The sequence below is a fragment of the Seriola lalandi genome, unplaced genomic scaffold, assembly GCF_002814215.2.
Source record: "Seriola lalandi dorsalis isolate HSWRI2012SDOR001 ecotype SW California unplaced genomic scaffold, Sedor1 jcf7180002054326, whole genome shotgun sequence".
NCBI lineage: Eukaryota > Metazoa > Chordata > Actinopteri > Carangiformes > Carangidae > Seriola > Seriola lalandi.
In genome coordinates, this window is record NW_019524879.1 from 185,304 (window position 1) to 208,510 (window position 23,207).

The following is a 23,207-nucleotide window of genomic DNA, read 5'->3' on the forward strand; positions in this document are numbered from 1 at the left end:
GGGGGGGGGTGGGGGGTGGGGTTTATTAACCTTTTCACACCAAAGGCTTGTGACCCCCCAATACAACGCTGACCTGTGTGAATGAAAAATGTTACTGTCAACTGTAAATAACAGGAAGAGGGCTGCAGCAAATGTTTGTTGACATTATCGATTAATCGTCTAGTTACACTTCATTTAATTAATTTGATTAATTGTTTTGTCTATATACAGACAGCTAGATATAGAAAATAGTGACAAATGCCCTTTATAAATATTCAGGAGCCTAGGGTATTCGAATTCAAACCAAAGATATTCAATTTACTGAAATTAAATAGAAAAGTAGTTCATCAATCTAAAAGCTGTAAACGGTGGATGTTTGCTATTTTTGCATGATAAATAAATTAAACGATTCACTAACTGAATGATTAGCAGTCCTGATGTTGCTCATTACAGGGCAATACACATAAATAATGAATACATGGAATATTTACCATGAACCTGGGTTTGCTATTTTTTCATGCTACATGTTGAAGTTTAACTTATTAACATCAACTCTAAAGCCAACAATGGAACTTGCCAACATTTATTTACCACTTCCACAGTGATGAACTCAGACATTTTTGGCTTTACAAGTTCAGGACCAGGAGTGTCTTGCCTTTTAGGTCTTCTAAAAGCCCCCGACATGGGACATGGCAAGAACAACTTTTCACAGAGGAGACTGAGGCTAAAAGCGTTCTCATACAAGTTAATGATCAGTGCAGTGGGTATCAGTAGCTCTAATCATGTATCATACATCAGTGTGAGGATATTGTTCAAGAAAAAGAAAACAGCAGCTGTGATCTATGTCTTCTATGTCTGTCACTAACAATTCAAGAATAATAGGCCTGCGAATATTTTGCTTTAATCAAAAATGTAACAATCAAAGCTTTAGGAAAAGTAATAGGAGAATGAAAATGATATGCTTTACAAGAAAGAAAGAAGCTTAAGTGCCCATTATTCTTGCATACTATGCAAATTAAGTGATTCACCTTCACCTAGGGCAATAAAATGAATTTAAATAGAATTTAATGTACATTTATTATTATTCCGCCAACCCGCAAAAGTTTAAATAGCTGCTGTTACTTTGACATACAGGAGGTGCAGCGTGATCTGCATCGTCTTACTCAGTGGTGATATAAATGTGTGACGCTGTCATCTGAATTTAGGATTAGGAATGTCTGGGCTTTACAATCAGGAAGTGAAAAGGGGAGCAGACGTGAAGCACAGACTTGAAATATTACAGGGCATTTGCACAGCTCTGTTGTCACATTGTGACTCATTTACTCTCAGCAGGGTTTTCAATTACTAATGATTAAAACCCCCTTTGGTATTCCTATCCAGGACAAGCAGGAGCCGCTTTAATAATGAAATGGAACTCCAACAGCATACACATTAAAATGTCCAAAAATAAAGCCCTTGGTGTGAAGCTGAGAGAAAAGAACAGAACCTCCTCACTGAAGCTGTTACATTCTTTGAGCATTTCTGGCAAATTGAAGCTTATATTCTTACATTTGCTTGATATTCACCAGCAGCTGTTGCATGTTGCCTGAAATGGTTTGTGAAGTTCTTTGTCTGTACAAAGTTAGAAAAGTACTTAGACTGACACAATGCATTGTTCAACATGAAGAATTATTACAGCATTATTAAAAAGGCAGGCCATTAAAGGGGCATTCATGCAAAACAGAGCCTTGGTTAATGCTGCTCTCAGCAACCTTGATGAATAGAGACAGGCGTGCAGCGGGGAAATGCAACTACAACTGTACCACTTCATGTTCATCTCTATGTTCTTAACGGCATCTCTATGTTCAGCTCTAGTTTTTCAAATGTTTAATAAACCTAAATGGCTGAAAAGAAATCCAAATTCATTCATTCATATCTTTGACCATTCATATAAATTTTGAGAAGAGAGATCTGGTTCCAATTACCTACTAAATGAGTGATGAAAAATAGCAGTATGAGTAATGGAATTTCTTGCAGTCTTCTGCAACTCAACAATGTTGGAGGAACATGATCACAAGATCATGAAAACCTGCTGTAGCCATTACTGTATCAAATCATTGATGTTTTTTATGCTTTGTCAGAAATACAACTTGTTGAAAGTACATGTTTTATCTTCAACAACATTTATGTCAAATCTGAGTCAGATCATTGTGCTCACAAGATGTTACATATGAAAACTTTCATTTGCCGACTGTTACTTGAAAAAGGTAGCTCATACTGAAGACACCTCTCTTCTCTCTTGTATGTCAGTGATACAGACACAGACAGGTGAAGTCAGACAAGCGTGCAAGCTGCTCCGGCCTCTCGATCTCTGGGAGCGTCTGACACCTCTGTTGTCACCTCCTCCCTCCAGCATGGACACTGGGTACACGAGCTCCATGCATGCATTTGCATTAATGTACCTGATGCAAGATGCTATAGAAAATCAATACTGAGATGTGCAATGCTCCACAACAAGAATTGTAGCTGTAATTCCTCAAGAGACATCGCACCCTGCTGTTTGCAAACAGGGAATGTTACCTCCACATGCACTGATACAATATCCAATTCATCACGGTGCAAGCAAACAAAATTAGACCAGACACTAGAGAGACATTCCTCCTGTCGAAAATTTTACTGTGACTGATATGAAACAGAGAAAATCTGTCACAGTGTGACAGGGAGGTGCCATGCAGTGCCGCCTTATTTACAGTGACCTGCAGCTGTGAGGGAGAGATTCCTCCAAGTCCAATCAGATTATGGTTGTCATTATGTATCACAAGGTGGGAAAGCCAGAGGGAGATAATGCTGAACCTGTGCTAAACAAACTGCTGCTAGGAGTTAAGCCACGCTGATAACATGAATCTGACAATCCAGAGATTTCATCACATCACTGTATTTGTGATTTCTGTAAGTCTGGGTGCTGTTCATTTTAGCATGGTTCACTCTGAGGCTGATCACGGATTAGGCACATGGAATTTGGGAAACAGAAGTGAACCTGCTCCTGATTTTTTCTCTTTCTTTCTATTTTGTGGTGCCTCCCAACCATGAGGAAGCGAGTTGATCTTGAGCTTTATTTGCCTTGACAAGTGCCGACAGTGTCTGCCTATCAAGGAGCCTGGTCCCACTTATCCATTAAAGAGGAAACACAAAATAATGTACAATTAACACTTGTGCTTCAGCACAACATGCAAACAGTCTAGACAATGAAAGCACCGCAAAGACCAATATTTAGCAACACACAAAGAATTGCAATAAAGTGTCATGTGAAAGACACATCTGCAACCACTCCAATGACAATTGTTGCCATGGTAAAGCTGCAGCACTTGAATCGTGGATTTCAGTTTCTCCTTTCCTCTTTTGCTCCTGATGGGACACTGTAAAGCCTTATTACATTTCTGCCAACTCTCAAAACGACTGATTTCCTGTGATTGCTCTGGGAAGTTTTGTTAACAAAAAGACTACTTTGGGATGAGTCTATATATAAGGTGGATTATTTCTAATGTCTATAATAGTATACTCTGGAATCTAGAGCAAATAAAATGGAAATGCAGCCATTTTTTTTGTCTATTTTAAACTATTTTCTCATGTTTGCTACAGATAAGGAGCTTAGTTTTGCACTCGTGCAAAAATATATAATCTGGTTATCACTGCACTCTTACATGCATGTTGATGTAAGCAGTCCAGGTTTATTGTATTGTTCCAATACAATTTGCCAGCAAACAGCATTAGAGTAATTCAGTATGTTTAAGTGCTTTTGTTTACTGCCTTGTTCAATTTGCCATAAGGAGTGAGGGAGAAGAATAGATATTTGTTAAAAGCATATAAAAAAACAGAGCTTTCTCAAAGGCTCATCACACTGGAATTGGTCATTTCCACATTCTTATCCTTATTTAAGGCAAATAACATTTCTAGTCAGACTCCTGTTGTCAGTCTCAGCAGTCTGAAGAACCCGACACAAACTGAGCATTCATACAAAAAATGTGCTAGGATCAGCCAAAGCTCCTTAAACCAAACATCACAGTAAAGTGAAACTCTGTAACTGAGCTACTTCAGGTCAGCTGGAAAACGACCGCTGCATTGCAGGGACCAGACCCCCATAGCAGGAGCATCTGAAACGCATGCTCCACATTTGTTTACAAAACAGTGCCAGACGTGAGTAGAGGGTGTCAGGATTGTGAATGGGTTCACGATTGAGGTCACAAGTGGATTTAAGCAGCACTATGTAAATGACCTTTCCTATAGGATTTCAATGAGCGCTAATCTGCCTGTATGACCTAGTCCCCCCCCCCCCCCCCCACACACACACACACACATTAACAAAGAGCCTCTGTCAGCAAGTTTTCCTCTGCTGAGAGAAAGAGGGGAGAGCAGACAGAGACGGAGCAGACACACACACACACACACACACACACACACACACACACACACACACACACAAATAGATGAGGCTGCTTTGCAAGGAAACAGAGATAAATAAATAAGCCTAGTTTTTTTTTCTGCTCCTTCTTAGCTGCACTGAAATTATAATGAGGCAACTCTTTCAAAGTAAATAAACGGAAATTAAACAGAAAAACAAAAAGCACAGACTTGTATAATTGATTCAAATGGAGCCCCAACAGCAAAGTAACATCTCTGGAGATGAGACTATGTTGCTTAAACTTAAATTGTGTTCAACTCTGTTGTAGTGTGTGTAGCGCATGGTTTCTCTCACATTGTATTTAGCAGCTCGAGCCAAACGCAGCATATCTGTGTTGTTCTCATTTAAAGAGGAGATTAAAAAAAAGAACACCACAACACTAGGGCCATGTGAGTCTGATGCACTGGTTTTGCTGGTGTGCTGGCCCAGACTCAAGCCTCAACAAGGAAGAAAGAGGAAAACTGCTCCTAAAGGTAATGTTTTAACACTGAAAGGTCCATGAAAACAACATGTAGTTGCTTACCTTTATGTGTAAATGTGATCCCCATCATAGTATGCACCGAAAAGAAAGAAAAAGAAAAGATTAGTAAGATGTCTCTATGTGGCAAGTGACAATGCAAAAAAATTCATAAACATGAATGATGGATATTTATAATGTTGGGTCTTGGTGTAATTTTTATACCAAGCACAAAAGTGTCTGAAATGTTATGTCTTTTAATACTGTTGATTCAGAAAAATCTAAAAATGTTTTTGCAGTGTCTGCCAGATATGCGCTTTGAGCTTCCATGACGTGAGAGTCCAACTCTCAACTGCATACAAATAATGAAATCACACTTTCACAGGGATCTCCCAACATCCCTGAACAGAAAAAGGCAACAGTATGAAAAACATTCCCGCTGCACTCCCACTCTCCTCCCTTCACTCTGGCTAAGCAGCGTATTAATGATAACTTCCTGCATGTGTGGAAATGAGGGCTCAGCATGCTCCGGGCCCGGGCGGCTCTCCTCACCCAGCACAGGCCAGACTTCCCCTCGTGCTGCAGCCTTTTCCACCTCTGTGGACACCAGATGAACGATTCCACTCCACCTCTGACCTTCAGTAGTGGGGGGATACGTGACATGCACTTAGGAGCATATTAGCAGCTGAGAGCCTGCGGGCCATGCCAGGGTTTGGCTGAGTCAGGTTATTCCTACAGGACATGCCTTCAGTATTGAATGACCAAGGGTCTTCATCTATAGTAATGCATCCCTCCAAGGGCTTGGTATTTAACAGAAAAGCGTTTGAGGGCAGGGGCTTATAGAACATACTACCACCATGCTGCCACACACTCAATCACTCACTCACTCTTTCAATACATAGTGACCTACTTCTTAACTTTGGCTTGCACCCTGGCTTTCCAGCCCTGAGGTGTGACATGCAAGATGGAAAGCAAATGAGGCAGCTGGGGGAATTATAGCACTGGGCCTAAGTCACCTACTGGCTGTCAATAAACGACACCAAGAAAGCCCTAACCGAGCAACAAGACCTTGAACTCCATCATTATGATTTCTGCAGCAGGCATGTCAGTGATGCCTGTCACTGGTTGTATTGTCCACAGGATCACAGGAGAGCACGCCACCAAAGACCCTCAGCGGTGTGCCTACATGTTGCCTTGGTAACCTATTACAGTAAAAAAGGGGGGAAAAAAAACACAAAAAAAAAACAGACACACACTTCCGCAGCTTGGAAAAAAGGAAGGATGCCAGACATGACATCCCATAATGAGCTGGCTGTGAATGGGGTTCAGTGGGGGGCTTCACTCGGGGCAGCAGGGGCTGTCAACATAAATACCCAGGCTTCATGCTCCCTTTCAACAAGAAAAGAATACCCAATAGAAAAGTTGTCACAGGGGACAGCCAAATATGAAGAGGCTCATCAACATCAAAATATTGTACTTGTGTACAGTGCAGGTTAAGTGTAGTGTGGTACAATGCAGTGTAGACGTCTGATAAGGGCTCACACACACACACACACACACACACACACACACACACCAGGGCTTGAGCGAAAAAGCTTTGTCACACTTCTGCTTGTGTTTTACATCCCAGGGCTGTTTCCATCTCCTGGGGAGGGCCAGACTGCTGACTCGACAGGAAGTGTCCTTGGCAAGAGTCCACATGGCCTTTAATCAACCACTGGCCTACAGAGGCAAGGTGAGGTGGAGATGCTGAGCATGACCACTATTTTAACACTGAGGGGGGTTGCAGAAAAAAGTGATCTCCTGCACAGTGCTGCCAAGTAGGGTCCATTTATGCAATAGCCTACATTTTGGTCAGGCAACCTTCATCAAATATGTATTTCCTCTGTTGGAATGATACTTCCTCAGCACTTAAGGGACTGGCAGAGACAAGCAAATGAGACAATAATGTCATCTCATTTCCTATTTAGTTCTCAATTCAGTCTGAAATACACCGGTAAACTCCCGGGGAGAAAACGCACATCACGCCGCGCTTGTCTCCTCAGACTCTTTCTGACAACCCCTGAGCCTTGTAGACATTGAGTAGATTATGTAAGATGAATTCAGGGACCCCTGTGGCCTTGTGGGATACTAACTGGTGCTGAGATGCATGTCTGCTTTCTCACGCAGCAGTCCCAGCAATGTGCATCCAGTCTGAAGGCCTGTTTCACAGCAGGCATGACACGGAAGTGATGAGACAGCCATTACAAAGCAACTAGAACAAAAAAGGTGCCGCTTTCTCTGTGGGGAGGAGCACACAAGCAGCATAGTATTCAGGAGGGAGACGCTGGTGCGTAAACTTCTTCAACACTGGTTGAATTTTTGATAAACGGTAAGTGTTCATTTTGGTCCTCCCTCCCTTTTTCTATGTAACTTGTATCCTATTATAAGATGCGGTTCCAAACGGTATGTGTGGGTGGGTTGTATCTAAGGAACATCTTCTGGTGGACAGGAAGTAATGCATTTTTTTTTTTTTAATTTCTAAGATTTTAAACAACAGTGGTTTGCATGAAAACAGAAGTCAGTACATTGCAGGCAGTCACTGTGTCGATCTATGAATGAAAATATATTTGATCTTAGTGATGGCAGACGCTGTGAGGTCATAAGAAACTGACTATTTACTGCTGGGCGCTTCTACTTTGAGCCACCAAACTGGAGAACTGATCTGTGATATTTTGTAAAAATTGTTTTATGTGACTAATAATAGTAGAAAATGTGCATTGTGTGGTCATTCGTGTCTATTCTGTGCGTTGTGCCTTCATTTGCTTTTTTGACCAGTGGCAATAACAAGCCAAGTGCAGCTACTTAAACTGTGGTGCTGTGTTGCCATTTCCTCCTCCATCTAGACTTTTATGGCATATAGGGTGGATGAATACGCTCGTTCCTGTAGCACCATTTACCTGAAAGGGAAACAGTATTATTGTACAGCCTAATGCATTGTGTTGCATTAGACAGCTTGCAAAATGCTTTGCAGAGCGTCTGCCAGTATAAAAAAAGTTATCTGTCCTGCATAACTGTGGCTTCAGTGTTGTGTCTTAACAGGGCTTGGTGATGTATTGCTCACTATACAGTCTAAATTCTATTTATGAATACAGTCATTTTTCAGTTTGCCAAAGGTAACATATGCATGTAATGTGGGGTTGGATATTTGTCAGACTCTCTTTTTATAACAGCATGTACAGTATCATCAATATCATAAACACTGCATTACTGTATTTACTTGTTTGCTTTTACTGAGAAAAAAAATGATACCTGCTATTGTACTGGACTTTAGTACCTATAGCTACTGCAGATACAGTTTGCTGCTGCTACTGACTGTAGTTAACATAGGCAGCAGTAGCTACCGTCGCTTAACACAGAAAAACAAAAGAGCAGCACCTAGGAAAAAAAAAAAGTCCTGATGGAACTTTAATTGAGTTTAAGCAGTAAAGGCACACATCCTGAAAGCTACCACTTAAAAAACAACTACAGCTACTATTACAGAGAGTGAAGCAGTATGGGAAATTCTTTAAATCTGTTCCTTCTGTTGTATAAACAGCATCACTTGTGTGACTGGAATAAACAGTCACATCTGCGTCTCAGCCTCTGAGGACATAATGCCATTTATAACAAAAGCCTCCACAGCTTCCTCTCAAGTGAGGAGGGTGCATCATCAATATCCTGATTAGGATTACAGGAGAAGCCTCGTGCTAATCATCAATGAGAACACTTGAGCTTCGTGTACTCTGTTGTGATTTTCAGGGTAATGATCACGGAAACGGCGCAAGGCTTTGATTTCTAGACAAACATATTTAAGAAATAAAATGGTGAGCCTGCCCTACATTTATCTGCTGAAGAGGAGGGACTAGACTCCTTTGTTCTGTAAAAATATACAGCTAATGGCGGGAAAAGAGAGGAAGCACTGGTGTGTGTAAGTGTGTGTGTGTGTGTGTGTGTGTGTGTGTGTGTGTGTGTTTGTGTGTCAGCGTATTGTACTCAAAGAGGAATAAAAAAAAAAGGCAAGAGCAACACAGTAACAACATATTTACAGACATGTCTTCCTTTCCTCTTCACCATATCATTTCCACACAAAGCCCGAACCAGAACCTCCATTCTGAGCAGACTGTACAATATGAACGGCCACTTTACATAACAATTGATATAAGCCTGACTGTGGGATTCCTGCATGACAATGGAGACCATCTCCACACTTAATCGCTACCCTCAACTTCCACTCCTGCATTGTAGCCTACACTTCCCAAACAAACTCCAATATGGATGCCACTGGAGTCGGTAAAGACCTGGTGTCATCTTCAGGCAATGGCTGGCAATGTCATCCAGTCACTGGTTCCACTTCAGTTTCCTGAGGATGAAAGTTGCCAGCTGGAGAAGATTTCTGGGCATCTACTGCAATTTTAGGAATTTGGTTTTGACCTAAAGTCTGGGTGAGGTGGGGGCACCGCTTGCTTCGGGGATGGGTGGGGAGGAGTCCTATGTGGGGTTACTAGCACTCAACTGTTCAATAAATGGGAGTGGACAGGGATCAGAGCAGCAGGAGCTGCTGGGAGGAGAAGCCCGGTCCTGCAGCCCATTGTTCTGGACTGACAGTGTATTCTCATCTGAGGGGAGGAAAAAAAAAAAACCAAAACAATTTCTTCTCCAGGCCACGGAAAAGGCTAAGGGACCGTAACAAAGACTCATATTACAATACAGTCGGCCTGAGAGACGCTCACTGCCAAGCGTTCCCATGATGCTGTCCTGTTAATGGCATACATTTCCTTACCAGTCACACCCACTGTCATATGCAGATTTTAAATGAGCAGAATAAAGGCCAAACATAGAGAAGCACTTCACTCAGTCACTCTGTCTTCTAACCTCAGCAATAATCCTTACATGGTTTGTTAAGTGATTAATATATTAATTATTCAAATTTGAAACGCTTTTGAACATACAAAATGAGAGTAATTGCTTCACACACAAGGCTGCAAACACAACCTTGTACATGTAGACAAAAACAGGTTATTATAAACATATCATGGGTGTAGTGTGAGATAGTGGTAGGGTTTCCTTAAATAGTCTCAAATGAGGGAAGATTATTAATGATTTCAGTGACAGTCTGAAGATTCACATCATATATTCTGTCAATCCAGCGCCGTCTCTGCATCTTCTAGTTTTTCAGTCTGTCTAAAACTGGCTGTTTGTCTACCTGTCTGACCATCTGTCTGTCGTTATCTCTCTGCGGCTGTTGGCTTGACAGGTCTGCCGGTCCATCCATTTGTATTTCGGCCTGTCTCACCCCGTCTGTGAGTAAGTGAGAATGAGGTGAAAGTGGGTGAGGATGTTTGGTGGAGCAGAGAAAATTCCTGACGCATGACCCCTCTGCTCCGGTTTGGACGGCGAGCTGTCAGTCGGCCAGTTCATTGTTTGGCTTTTGTGTGTGACATCAGCTCTGTACTGCATGGATTCATAGTGAAGAGGTGATTTACCGGATTAACGACACTTCCCCTGCCACCAAAGGCCGTGACCACTGCATGTTAGGGGCAGATTATCAGTCTGCTGTTACTATGTAGGGGACTCTGGCCGGAGAGCCAACAAGACATATGCAAAAGGACAAGTGCTGAGCCACAGCATGACGAACTGTTCTAAACTGCTGCTTCTGCTCCAGCTCTCCTTGTTTGTCCATCTTTTTTTTCATGATATAAACTACAATATTCAAATGCTCATAATGAGCCTCTATCGTAATATTCCTTTCAAGCCCCCCATGTCGAAATAAATATGGATTTAGCCTAATCCTCTTTAAACAAAGCTGAGTATTAGAAGTCTGTCACTTGACTGGCTACATAAACTGGTGCCTTTCAGCAAAAGTCACACCAGACCAGATGCGATGAGGACAAGCATTCAGATGGCTGCGTTTACCAATGTGACCAAATTTAATTAAGGCAAGCTTTCTGATGACTTTGTTCACACATTCGACTCAAGCCAAGACTTCACTTGACCGAGTAACATGAACCAGAAGACTAAACTGAGGTTGGAATGATCTGAGATTGTTGGACGATGGCGCCAAACCAAATCCTGTAAAAATAAAAAAAAATTTAAAAAAATTAAAAAATGCAGTAGGACCAGAGAAAACACTATGCATTTCCAGATTTGTCTGGAAGACTTTCCTTTAGAAAGAATTCTCAGGGGCTATTAAAGTAAACAGGGGTTGGTTTGGCACAGCAGTGGTTGAAAGATCTGCTGACATGAGAATAGTGGTTTTGCTGTTCACCCACAGCAGATGAAGCTGCACCAAGAGTGCACATCTCAGATATTACCAAAGAGTGACCTTAGATGGCTACATGAGCATCCCCCAAATACAGAATTATAGAACTATAGAACTAGAACTATACCCAGAGGGCAACACACAAAACAAAACACTGCGCAGCACATTGTTTATCAGGTACACATCCATTTTCTTGCATTTGCTAACCCTAACCTGGTCACACTGAGGTCAATGCACAGCAGAACGGCAAGCTTACTCACACGAACTCTTTGGTTTAAACAGTATAAATCACTGTTTCTCTTGTTGACTCACACTGTTCATTCTAGGGAAGCTTAGAATGGGCGAATTGAATAATGTGTTGCAAGGTTAACCCAAACAAAAACAAACTTGACCAGACTTCTCCTTGCAGAAGCCGCAGGACTCCAACACCTACTGAGGCTTTAATGGCGTGTGATTCAGATTTGAAGCCCAACACAGGGTTTTCGGGGGAAGCCTTACCAGTCACAGTGCAGTGACTGTTCATCCCTGCATGAAGCAGTGTGGCAAGCAATTAACATTTAATGAACAGAACAATGAACTCGAACATGAGCGGAGGTCAAAAAGCAGCAATTAAAGTGATGAACTCCAGCCCTCCATACTGAGCATGTGTAGTATGATCCACTGATGATGAGTCTGACTCGCTGACAGCAGCCCACTTGGACAGAAACAGGTAGCTCAACCTTCTCTCATAGAAAAAACCTGCTGAAGAAGATGTTATGTAAATGATACCCTTTCCACTCTTTTAATTAATTCCGTGCTTTGCTATTCTTTATATTTGTCTTGTGTTTTCATGTAAACGCTCTGGCACTGTAATCCAAACTGAAACTGTGTAAATTGCAGGTATAAATATACATGACCTATTATCTTAGATCAACTCTCACTTGTCTGTATACGCTGTAGTGAAATCCTTTTTCAGCTTACACTAAGCACTTTTTACCAGCACATGCTGCTAACACTCAATTAGTATTGGTTCGGGAGACTAAACTCCTTTAGTACTTATGCTTGTAGGGAGATATATGCACACAACACACACACACACGCAGCTTCCCGCAGAGATTAACATTTGTGTTGGAATGTGTTGGAGCCCTTAAATGTTTTGTAAATGCTTGATATATTAAAGGCAGTAAACCACACAAGACAAAAGTGTACCTACAAAATGCCGGCAGTGTTTTTTTGTTTTTTTTTTAATAAAAGAAGATGTGCAATACACAGTTCTTGTGTGAGTGCTTTTGTGTGGGCGTGTTTGAGGAATGTAGTAACTGCCAAGTAATAAGGGTTCAGATTCAGGTATGTAGAGCCGCAGGGAGGCCAGAGCAAGAGACAGACACACAGACACTCTGGGTTTAGTATGGCTTAATCCCTTGCCAGGCACAGCCACTACAAAAGCACTCAGGTAGGGACATATCGACACTGGTGTGGTCTCCATGATCAAAGCTTTCAGCGCAGCCCTGCCCTCATGCCTTGGAAATGGACCAATTAGGGATAAGGGGGGTGGGGAGTGGGGGGTGGGGGGGTTGAGAGTTGGTTGTGCTGCGTTCCATACACCTAGCTGGCAGCGGCTTCAGACAAGGTAATTATACACACTCTGCCTCTGTCTCTGTAACACTCATACTCACTGCTATCATGCCTCACTCATCTCTCTACACCCCTACATTATATCCCTTAAACACAGTCCAAGATAATATGGGCTGACAGGAGCCAAACTGTAGCTACATGCAGGACAATTAAGCTCTGTTGTAGGCAGCAGTGCTTGAAGTCTCCCAAAACTGCTCAATGCCTTAAGAAATCGTACGCCAAGTTGTGACCAGTCTCCTCCCTCATCATTCTGATTTATGGAGCTTGTCTGAGCCCCATGCTTTGCAGGGAACACTGTCATTGTTCATTTTCAACAGCATCTTCATAGGAAAAAGGATTATTTCATCCAGTTGGGGCAGAATGTGGAACCAGGGTTTTGAGAAAAAATGACTAGAATGTGCTTCGTCACGTTTTTAGAGGATCAGAAGTCGGCTCATGAAAAGGAGATTACAACTGAGTTTTTCTTTTACACCTCTCCTTCACACATTCAAGTCACAATCAGTGGTGCAGAAAGTTCTTGGTTTCAGCTTCTCTAATGTGAGGATTTCCTGCTTTTCTTTGTTTTGTATAATTGTAAACTTCTGACTGCTGGTCAGACAAAACAAGCTATTAAGATGATACCTTTGGCTCAAATAGAAAAAAAGAGATAAATCAATTATAAAAATTAGCATTAGTTGCAGCCCTGCAGATGATGCAGAATTACATTTAACCTCCTAATACTGGTTGATAAAATAGGCCTCGACTTTCAGATTATTCTTGCTCATGAGTTGACTCTCTGAACAATGAATTATAGTTTGCAGAAATAACACTGTATGAGAGAGCTGCTTAAGCAAATAGTTTGGCCAATATTTAAACTCCATGGAGCACATGTACCGCTAATAGAATTATAGCATTATGTAATAATCCCAACCCTACATCTGCCATTTAAACCAGCAAACAGTGTAAGTGTGAGATTATGGGGAAAACACATGGTTTGCTGTTTAAATAGCTTTATGTTCATCTCCATGGCAACTTTTAACAAGGCCCCTTCAGTGTGTGTGTGTGTGTGTGTGTGTGTGTGTGTGTGTGTGTGTGTGTGTGTGTGTGTGTGTGACCTCCCGGCTCATAGATGTGTGGGAGTCAAAAGTAATTAGCTTTCTTGAACTGCAGGTCACACATGACCACCTACGGCAACACAGCAAAACCAATCCGTGAGATGAGTGGCAGCTTGCATACAGCAGTATGCAACAATGTATGGTCATATATTTCTGACTAATCGTTTCTTTTTTTTTTTATGAGAAAATTTAATGATCCCCTCAAGAGTAATCACTGTGAATGTAGTAATAACTGCTTGTAAGACAGAGACGTGGAGAGAGAGAAAACACGTGCGGATGTGTTGATTTGCGAGTGTGTTTGCAATCTGGATCCTGACACAGACAGATGCTCAGGCCCGCTCTCTTGTCACTCTCCATCCTGTTGGGGCACTTGATATCTTCATTTTCCTCCCATCTCCACTGTTCAAAGAGGACCACAGGGTCATTTATTGTGCACATGTACTGTGGCTATGATGGGATTTCATTTTGGTGTCTGCACACAGTTTCCGGACAGAAGCAAGCTGCAGTTTATGTGTTTTTGCATCAGCCAGCCCCGTGTGAAAGGTGGTGAAAAAAATGTGTAAAAAGCAAACATGTTTACAGCTGCAACTGAGCATCTAGTTTCTCTGTTTGCTGTTGCCGACAAGGAATCTTCCCTATGTGCACTGAAGCATTAAATATAGCCTTGAGTTTAAAGGCTTAAATTCAAAGATACTAAAGGGGATTTTACACATGTCAAACAACTATTAAAAATCCCTACAGATGGATTTTCTATGACGGCAACAAAAAGTGCAATAATCTTGCATGACACCAAACATTGACATGATAAATATTGACAAGATTACAGAACAAAAGTGACGGTACATACTAACAACATATACTTTAGTATTGATAATGCAGCCTATATGCTACTATGTGGTCATGCAGACAGGCTGTCTGGAAGCTGCTGAAACCTTGGACCAGAATAGCTCTGATAATGTATCTGTCATGAATGTGTGTCATCAGGACCTGTTCCCCAGCACACTGTGGAAAATGTAATGGCTCTGCTACCTCCTTAGCCTGATTTATTTAAAGCTGTTGCCATGACTGCATAACTTTAAGTGACACACATATACTGTAACTCACATATGTTATTTAAATACAATATATCTCCAAAGGCTAGAGGAAGTGACATTGATACGACTACAAGCATAAATTCAATTTTTCAACATGAACTAAATGTCTAAATGTTGAGATTATCATGGCTTGACAAGTCTAGTTAATGAATGGAGAGTAAGCTCAGTGGAGTTTTTGTTGAATTGTAAATTTGAGCTCTGTGAAATGTCATCTTTCTTACAAAGTTCACATGTCCAGGGAATAAAAGCAAGCTCAAAAGCCAGTTGATCATGTGAGAAACAGCACAGTAGGAGCAAGCCCCTCTCACTCCTTCCTGCTGGAATGAGAAGGCCAGCTGCAAATACAGCGTAAATGCTGCTTTCCCACATTTGCACATGCTCCCAGGAGATTGGTGGTCAAGTCTCTCTGACGGACGGACAGACAGAGACTCCCTGACTCACAGTACAAAAAGTGGAAACCCATCCAGTGGATAGATATCTCTTTGCAGTGATAGCTCTACATAATGTGGCTCCTTTTGCAGTTATTGTTTTTGGACTAACAGGAGCAATGATTTGCAAACTGTCTCATGAACTAACCCACCACAGCTATTTCAACAGATGGGAAAATGATGCGCTTGAGACAATAAGCTATGTGTGTAAGGTAAATGTGCCATCACAAGAACCAGCACCCACTGAGACCCATTAGGGTGAGTAGTCCATTTCATTGTCTGCGGTGAGATCACCATCAAAGCTTTGTGATTTAGTCCAGCAGGTCAAAAGCTGTCGGTGTCAAAGGTCACTGTGATAGCCATCAGTCCTCACCACTCCCAGCTGCTCTCCAAAGAACTAAATAGTGGTACTTGTAGTTTATGCTCAACAAAGATGGTTGAAAAAGGTCATAAACACAGGTTGTTTACAAAAAGAGCCACTAAGTGAGTGTATATGTGACTTTTTCCATCTGATGGGAATGTGATCTATCCCGTTTTAGTGCTCCATACAACCCTGTTTTTTTATAACCTAAACAGCAACTCACTTTGCTAATTGACTTTCTCCGTCCTCTCAGGACAATAGAGCTGGTCCTTGACTTCTTTATGACTTCCCCTTTATGAGTCCTTGGTTGATTATGGCTTTAAGAAGCCCTTAATAAAGACTAAGCAAACAGAGCTTTCAGCAGAATGCATGGAAAACTCTGAGGCTGTTGTGAAAGGCTCCCTCTGGCAGAATGCCAGCCCTATAGCATGGGACAAAATGAAGAGGATAGTCACCAAAAAGCCATCGGCTAAATGAAAAGCTCATGAAAAGTGTTCACTGCAGGGTTCCACAAAGGCAAAGAAAAAGCTCTTTGTTTAGGAAAAACAGCCATGTAATAAGTTGAAATAATGGCTTTCAGTGAAGGGATTTTTCATTTTACAACAATAAACCCCTAAATCACAATATCATGTAATGGAAAAAAGAAGTACATAAAACAGCAGCTCGACTGGAAATCTGTGCCACTGTGTTGCTTTACCTGAGCTCCAATGCACTTGGCAGTTGGCCTGTGAATGTATGGATTTTGGTGAGGCACTGCAGTGAGAAGAAGAGATTTGATGACTTTGGTTCCGACACAGATTTTTTTGTTGTATCCGGAAAGTTTTAAAGGTAAAACAGCTAGAGTTATTTTTCCCATAAAGTCTTGGCAGTTGTCCAGTCAAGCCTGAGGGCCTTCATCCACCACAGTGGGCCAACACAGGGTCATCTTAAACAAAAACCTAATTTCCTGCCAGGCCAAAGTGCTGGGATATTCATCAAGATAAGAGGAGTGAAAGAGGAAGTGAGATGAGCGTTTGGCATGTAAGGTGGTGAACTTCCTCTTTTTCACTAGGAGGAAGCCAATAACACAGGCTGTCGTTCTGCTCACCTCCCAGACAGACTTGACACTTCTTGATGTCCACCGCATTGCTGAAATTCTTTAGGCTGGTTAAGCTGCAGGCCTCTCATGATCCTCACCCTCCACATTTGATCAGCTGTTCTGTGGAGGTCAGAGTAAGGACTTCTAACTTTCCTCCACCACACAAACACCCACCAAGCCTTCTCCAACCATCCAAAACAATGTGCCCGTCTATTCACCACCCTCTCTGCATGACACCCTGGTTTTTATCACCCACCCATCGGCACAATGCTGGACACTTGCCTCCGCAGCCCGTTTCAATGGACGGAAATTGGGAATGCAAAACAGACCAGTAGTGAAAGGACATGTGGCTCCATCAGCTTCCATACAAACAATGGAGAATCTCCCAGTGTTTAGATTCTACTTCCTGTCGACACACAGCACTAACAATGAGGCGCTATTATGACTGACTCTGTCTGCTGTTTCCAGCTCTGGATGAGACCAGGATGAGACCACATCCTCAAATAATTTGGTGTTGAGCAGAATTGAGGAGTTATTTAAAGAAAAATTAAAAGAGGTATTTCTGCGATAAGATAAAAAAAAAAAAAGTTTAAAATCCTCAGAGATCACTGCGGCAGAGAAAGTAATATGAAACAGCAGGGAAAACAGAATTGGACATAAAAATAGAATAACGGTTGTGCTGGCTCTCTGTGCTTTTTTGACAACTACAAAACCCTTCAATTTCAGCTTCAACTTTAACTTTACTGTACCCAGGAGAAAGTTTATCTTGTAGCAGTGGAAGACACATGATTTGACTCTTTAAAGCTGCACAAATCTGAACTGTCCTCAAATCACCTCAGATACTCATTTCTCAAAAAAAAAAGAAAGAAAGGTTTTGAACCAGCTCTGATAATGTAATGTATAATGTATATAATGCTGTTTCTTGCTAATAAATACATTTACAACACAGTGCTGCTCTCTGAAATCAAAGCAAAGCAGACACACTAACTGTACTCTCAAACACTTAAAAAAATAAAAAATAAAGAAAGAGCAGATAGTTTCCTCTCAACAACGTTTTGACTTGACTTGCGTTATTATCAGCAATTTATGAGAAAGCTTCAAGCAAAAGAATGAACAGTAACTTTACGACTGCAGTGTATTCAACGACAGGCAGACAGGAGGCACCATCTTCTCTACTTATATTGTTCCCTGATGAGAGATCTAGAAATGTGCAACCCGTAGCACAAGTGTTTGTTTACATCATAAGAAATAATACTCTCTTCCCAGACAAGGGGTCTCAGCGGCCTTGATAAGGATCATGGGTATTTATTACACCCAGCAGAGCCTTTGCAGTGAATTGTTTGATAATGGGTTGTCTCGCAAGACATTCAATACAAGCTAGAGAAGATTTCTGAATCTTTGCGCTTGTATTGCCTATGTTTCTGGCATAATGACAAACAATGGAGACAAAGCCAGTGACACAAAGATGAAGAGAGGGCTGTCAGACTGTAGTCCACGACAATCCCCACATATAGAGAGCACAGAGGACAGTTTAAATGTGGAAGGAGGTCTTGGTTATGTTATACAATGAACATCCCTCGAGACTGACATTGTGTGTCCTGTAATTGCCCCGAGTCTGCCTCTCTGGTCTCAGTCTCCGCTGGGGGTGACATCTCATCTCAAGGGCAGAGAGAGGGGAGATATCTACAGACCAATCACAGCCCAGTTTGTCAAACCTCCATCAACCGGTCACAGCTCCCTCTGTTAACTCCTCTCACTCCTCCTGGGGAGAAAAGCACTGGGCTGGAGCCAATTCAAAACTACAGGGTTACACACACATAGATAAAGAGAGAGATAGAGAGAGAGCGAGAGAGCGAGAGAGAGAGAGAGAGAAAGACCTTGACCTGCTCATTCCCCCACCAAAGCCTCAATGCCAAAGCTTTGGCTCTAAATAAACACAGCCTTCAAAGGGAAAGAGTTTAACCCTCTGGAACCAACACTTTGTTTCAGCCCTGCTTTGACAGATAATCCCACACAAATCCGAAATCTCTGTGGGATTCACAGTCAGCCAAAGTGGCAGAAATATACAGACAGACAAGAAGAGCTTAAAACAACATGCAAAATTTGGAATCAAAGCTGGTATCAGTTTGAAAGGCTAATTTGGAATCAAGCGACTACTGGATAGGGTATATGGTATCAATGTTTGGGTCACATAAAAATAATAGAGAAGAAGGTGAATATGCATATGAAAATATTTTGAATGTTTCCATCATCGCATGTACACAATGTTTTCAGGATCTTTGTTACTTGGAATAGAGAGTGAAACTTAAAAACCTGTTACAAACACGCCCATATACAAATATGCAAACGATCCAACTGACACAAACGATTTTAGAACAAAGGTCACTAGTTTGATCCCACATCATCCATTCTGTGAAAAAATGAATTGGAAGACTTCAGTATAAAACTGTACATTCTCAGAGAACACCTAATGACTTCATTCTTCAGGCTCGCTCAGCTACTGAGGAGGAGCTAATCAACAAGCTCTTGACCAGTTGAATCAAGTGTGCAAGTTCCTGACTACCACAGAAAACATTTCTTTTTTCAAGGAAACCCTGAGGCCTGGAGGATGAGAGAATTTATAAGTCAATTCTCTTGAATATAATATCAATCAGAGATATATGTATCACTGAGTTGGGATGATAAAGGTTGCAGTTTTCAAGACAGGCCTCCAAACCACCTGTACATGCTGCTATTTTAGGTAAGGACTGGTTTTGACATTTGTGCCGATCTAGACTGCTATTACTGAAAGTTGCACATGAGATATCAGGTTTAGTTTTCAGTTGAAACCAAAACTCCATGTTGCTATAGGTCGCAAGCAAAAAATACATCAGACATGATCTCTGCCTCCTAAATGCCCCGCAGACGCACACCGCTCAAAAGCCTCCCTGAATGTAAGCAGTTACTCAGCAGAACCCTCTCAGCTGGTGAGGCATATGATTCAGACACTTCTGAGGAAAGGTCAGTGTCAGTCCTGTGAAAACAAGAGGCCCTCTCAGTCTGGCTCCTCACAAGACTGCAACAGCCTACCCAGCTGGGCGCTCTTCATTTACTGCCCCTGCAATCGATAGCCCATTGCCCATTCATCACAGCAAAGAGCCAGGGCTTATGTGCTCACGGGCCTGGCTGATCCACCCACACTGAATGCTGAGGCAAGTCACTGGACAGGTGAGGTCAGAGTAGATTAATAATCAGAGTGTAAATCTTTCTTACCCCCCCCCCCGCAGGAAATCACAGACGGAGTAAAAGCTCCTCAGGATCTCTCCTCTCCGCTCTCTGCTTATTGATCTGCAGCAACTTCATTCCCATCATTCACCCTGACAGCAACCACTCACACCTCTGGAAGGTGCAGCGGGGCTGAAAAGGTTTGGGCATCAGACTGGAATTTACCTCTGACCTACCCTGAAATGCAGGTGTCACTTTCTCACCTTATAAATACAGTGGAATACTTCAAAATAAGTGTTTCTTTCATCTTTTCAAAAAAATAAAAACTGAAGTTTACAAATCCTGTCTGTATATTTTAAATGTATATCAGACTAAATTGTCAAATGGAATAATTTTGCAGTGTGAGAGTATTAAACATCATTCACTGTGTGATTTTATCTAGTGTTTGTCATGTATGACTTCTGGATAGTGCCGGTGCCATTTGTGCTATTTAACTGTCAGGACCTGTTCCTGCCCATGCAGGTTCCTCTTACCTTATTAGAATATGGTGGCTTGGAGAGGTTGATGCCATCTCTGATGAGTTTATCCCTGATCATGATCTTCAGCTTCAGCTTGGGATATATCACCAGCTCCCTCCTGTTGCCCAGCGTCAGGTTCCTCTGCGCGCCCATGTACCCACCGTTGCGCCCAACCCGGTCACTGTTGGGCTCGGTCCAGGACTTGGATCCCCGCAGTTTGGACTCATACTGGTCCACCATGTGACTGGTATAAATCTCGGCCGCGGGTGGCATTGGCTCCAAGGTGAAGTAAAGTCCACTGGCCGTCTCTTTGGCTTCCTCCTTCAGCCTTCTCACCGCGTCGTGAATCCTCTGTCTGTGGTGAGGGATATAGACGCCGATGGCATCCAGGTCGGCGTCTCCTATTTGTTTGCAAACCTCCAGATCGTCATATCCATTATCCACAAAGGACTCGACATACTGGGCGAGCTGGAGGGTCTTCAGCCACTCGTAGACGATGACAGGTCCGTTGCTTGTCATTTTGGCTGCTGCCAGTTCGGCTACAACTCGGACGGAAGAAGACACTAAAGTGATGGTTACTTTCCCATTCGGCGTTTCAAACGCATCATAAGGTTGTTACTGACTATGTGCGTTTTCTGCGAGTATTAAAATATCTGGACTAAACAATGTTTGGATTCTCCATACCACAGGTTTGGCTACCACTCCAACCTCGTGAGCCCGCTATGTTTTAAGACATAACAACAGATTCGTAAGTGAATTAAAGGCTTAGTCTGACACAGTCCGTACGCCTGTAACACCTGTCAATATTTACAAATGAAGATCACTTCAGTTTCACTTGCGACAGCCTTCAAATCCCAAATTTCGTTTGAACAGCAGTGTTACTCGCCCACAGCGAGTTACCATGCGCAGTCACTTCCAATAATTATGCTTCCTCACACAAATATGAAAGCAAATGCCTCAAACTATTGTCATTCAAATAGCTGCTCGACCAGCTCTCGTCTGTTACGCGCGGCAGCTGCTGCGCCTTCAAGACCTTTCGGCAGCTCGCGCTCCTTCCTTAAAGTGCTCTGTGTCGCCAAACGGCAGCGCCTCGAAGAAATAAATCCAAATAACACCAGACAGGCTTCAAAATGACAGAGTCGATTGGCGAAGATTGACGGCCACCTCACTGTTTCGTATCCAACCGCCACAGTCTACGCGTTGTCCAGTTCTTCCAGCCGGCACATCACTACACTGGAACTGCAGCCAAGAGCCAACATGCTCACTGCTGCTCCTCTGCCGTCCACGCCCCCCAAAATCTCACTGTACTCATTTAAAAATAGTGATGCGAGTCCTTTTTTTCTATTTTCTTTTTACCCCTCTCTCAACTTGTCACGCAGCCTCGGGGCACACGGTGGGTCACCAGGTTCCCACCGACTTGGCCAGAGTTGGTCCGAAACGAAAGCGCATGTCAAACCTGCCTGCACAGACCAAAAGAATATTCTTGCTGCTGGAGTGTGTCACATTATTAATCCTCTACGACGTGATTTCGTCCACCACGTCTTTCTCTTTCTCTCTCTCTCTCTCACCGTATGTCTCTCTCTCAGTCTCTCTCGCCCTTACACACACTCTCGCTCAGTCATTCAGCATTTCCACGGTCTGGTTTCTCAGCACGCATGAGCTCCCTCTATGTGGTAACTGGGGAACTGAAGATTTCGCAGCATTGGGGCTGATGTAATAGGAGAAACTTGGGAAGCACTCCTCCATTTTCCCATCTATTAGTCCACTATCTATATGAACAGACATTTCATGCTGTTTCTTCTCAACTTTACAACACCGGAAGCAAGTGGAGCCCAACGGTCTGCATCACATTGCAGCACCACCAGACGCCATCATCATTAGTATGAGACAACATATCAAACTACAAGTCTAGGGGGGAAAAAAAACAAAAACAGCGAGAGTGAGAGAAGGGAGTAACACTGTTTGAATAAAACCTGTCCGCTCTGTCCAAATGGATGCCAAGCTGGCTGGTGCTGATGCATGCTTTATCAAATGTGAGCTGACAGCTTGTTAGGGGTCAGTTTGATACAATCACTATCTCAGCTCGAAGCTGGAAGTGATTTGCCTCGAACCATTATGACATGCAGCAGGGGCTGCAGAACAAATACACCAGTCGGAGAGGAGTGGGGAAGCATATCAAACAGTCTCCTTTTGGAGAAGCGGCAGCAGAAATATGCCAACAAATGCATGTCAGAATGTCAGTGGAAGTGGTGCGTGCCAGTGTGGATCCTTCATCGTGTTCCCAGTCCAGTCCGACTCGAGTTAGCTGACATTTCCTGTGATTTACCTGTCTGCTGCTGTCAATGTAATTACTCACAAATACCCTATTGTCCCTCATCCTTTGTAAAAACTCACACAAAGTGGTTTGACTGACAGGTGCGATAGAGGTTAAACCTGTGCGGAGTGTGATGTTACAGCAGAGCTCGTACTTGTATTGACATTAAATCTATAATGAATATTCAGCCACTTTATAAAACAATAAACCCGTATTGTTTTGAATATTGTATTGTTCTGTATATTATGATGGCCGACATCAAATCTGACCTTCATAACAATGTTCTATGCAACAATGTACGTAACTACGTAACAATGTACTATGTTAGTATTGTGTGCAATCAGTTCT

General features: G+C 42.4%; 1 protein-coding gene across 2 annotated transcripts in view; it reads right to left on the reverse strand.

The window, feature by feature from the left end:
- sash1a (SAM and SH3 domain containing 1a) overlaps positions 1–22,109 on the reverse strand; it is a 161,336-nt gene extending 139,227 nt beyond the window's left edge. The window contains exon 1 of one of the 2 annotated variants that reach the window (XM_087174184.1): positions 20,561–22,109. In XM_087174184.1, coding sequence (XP_087030310.1) covers positions 20,561–21,064 — 504 coding nt within the window. In that variant the 5' untranslated portion in view covers positions 21,065–22,109. The remainder of the gene's footprint in view (positions 1–20,560) is intronic. The other variant, XM_087174185.1, reaches the window with a different exon arrangement.
- Positions 22,110–23,207: the final 1,098 nt, after the last annotated feature.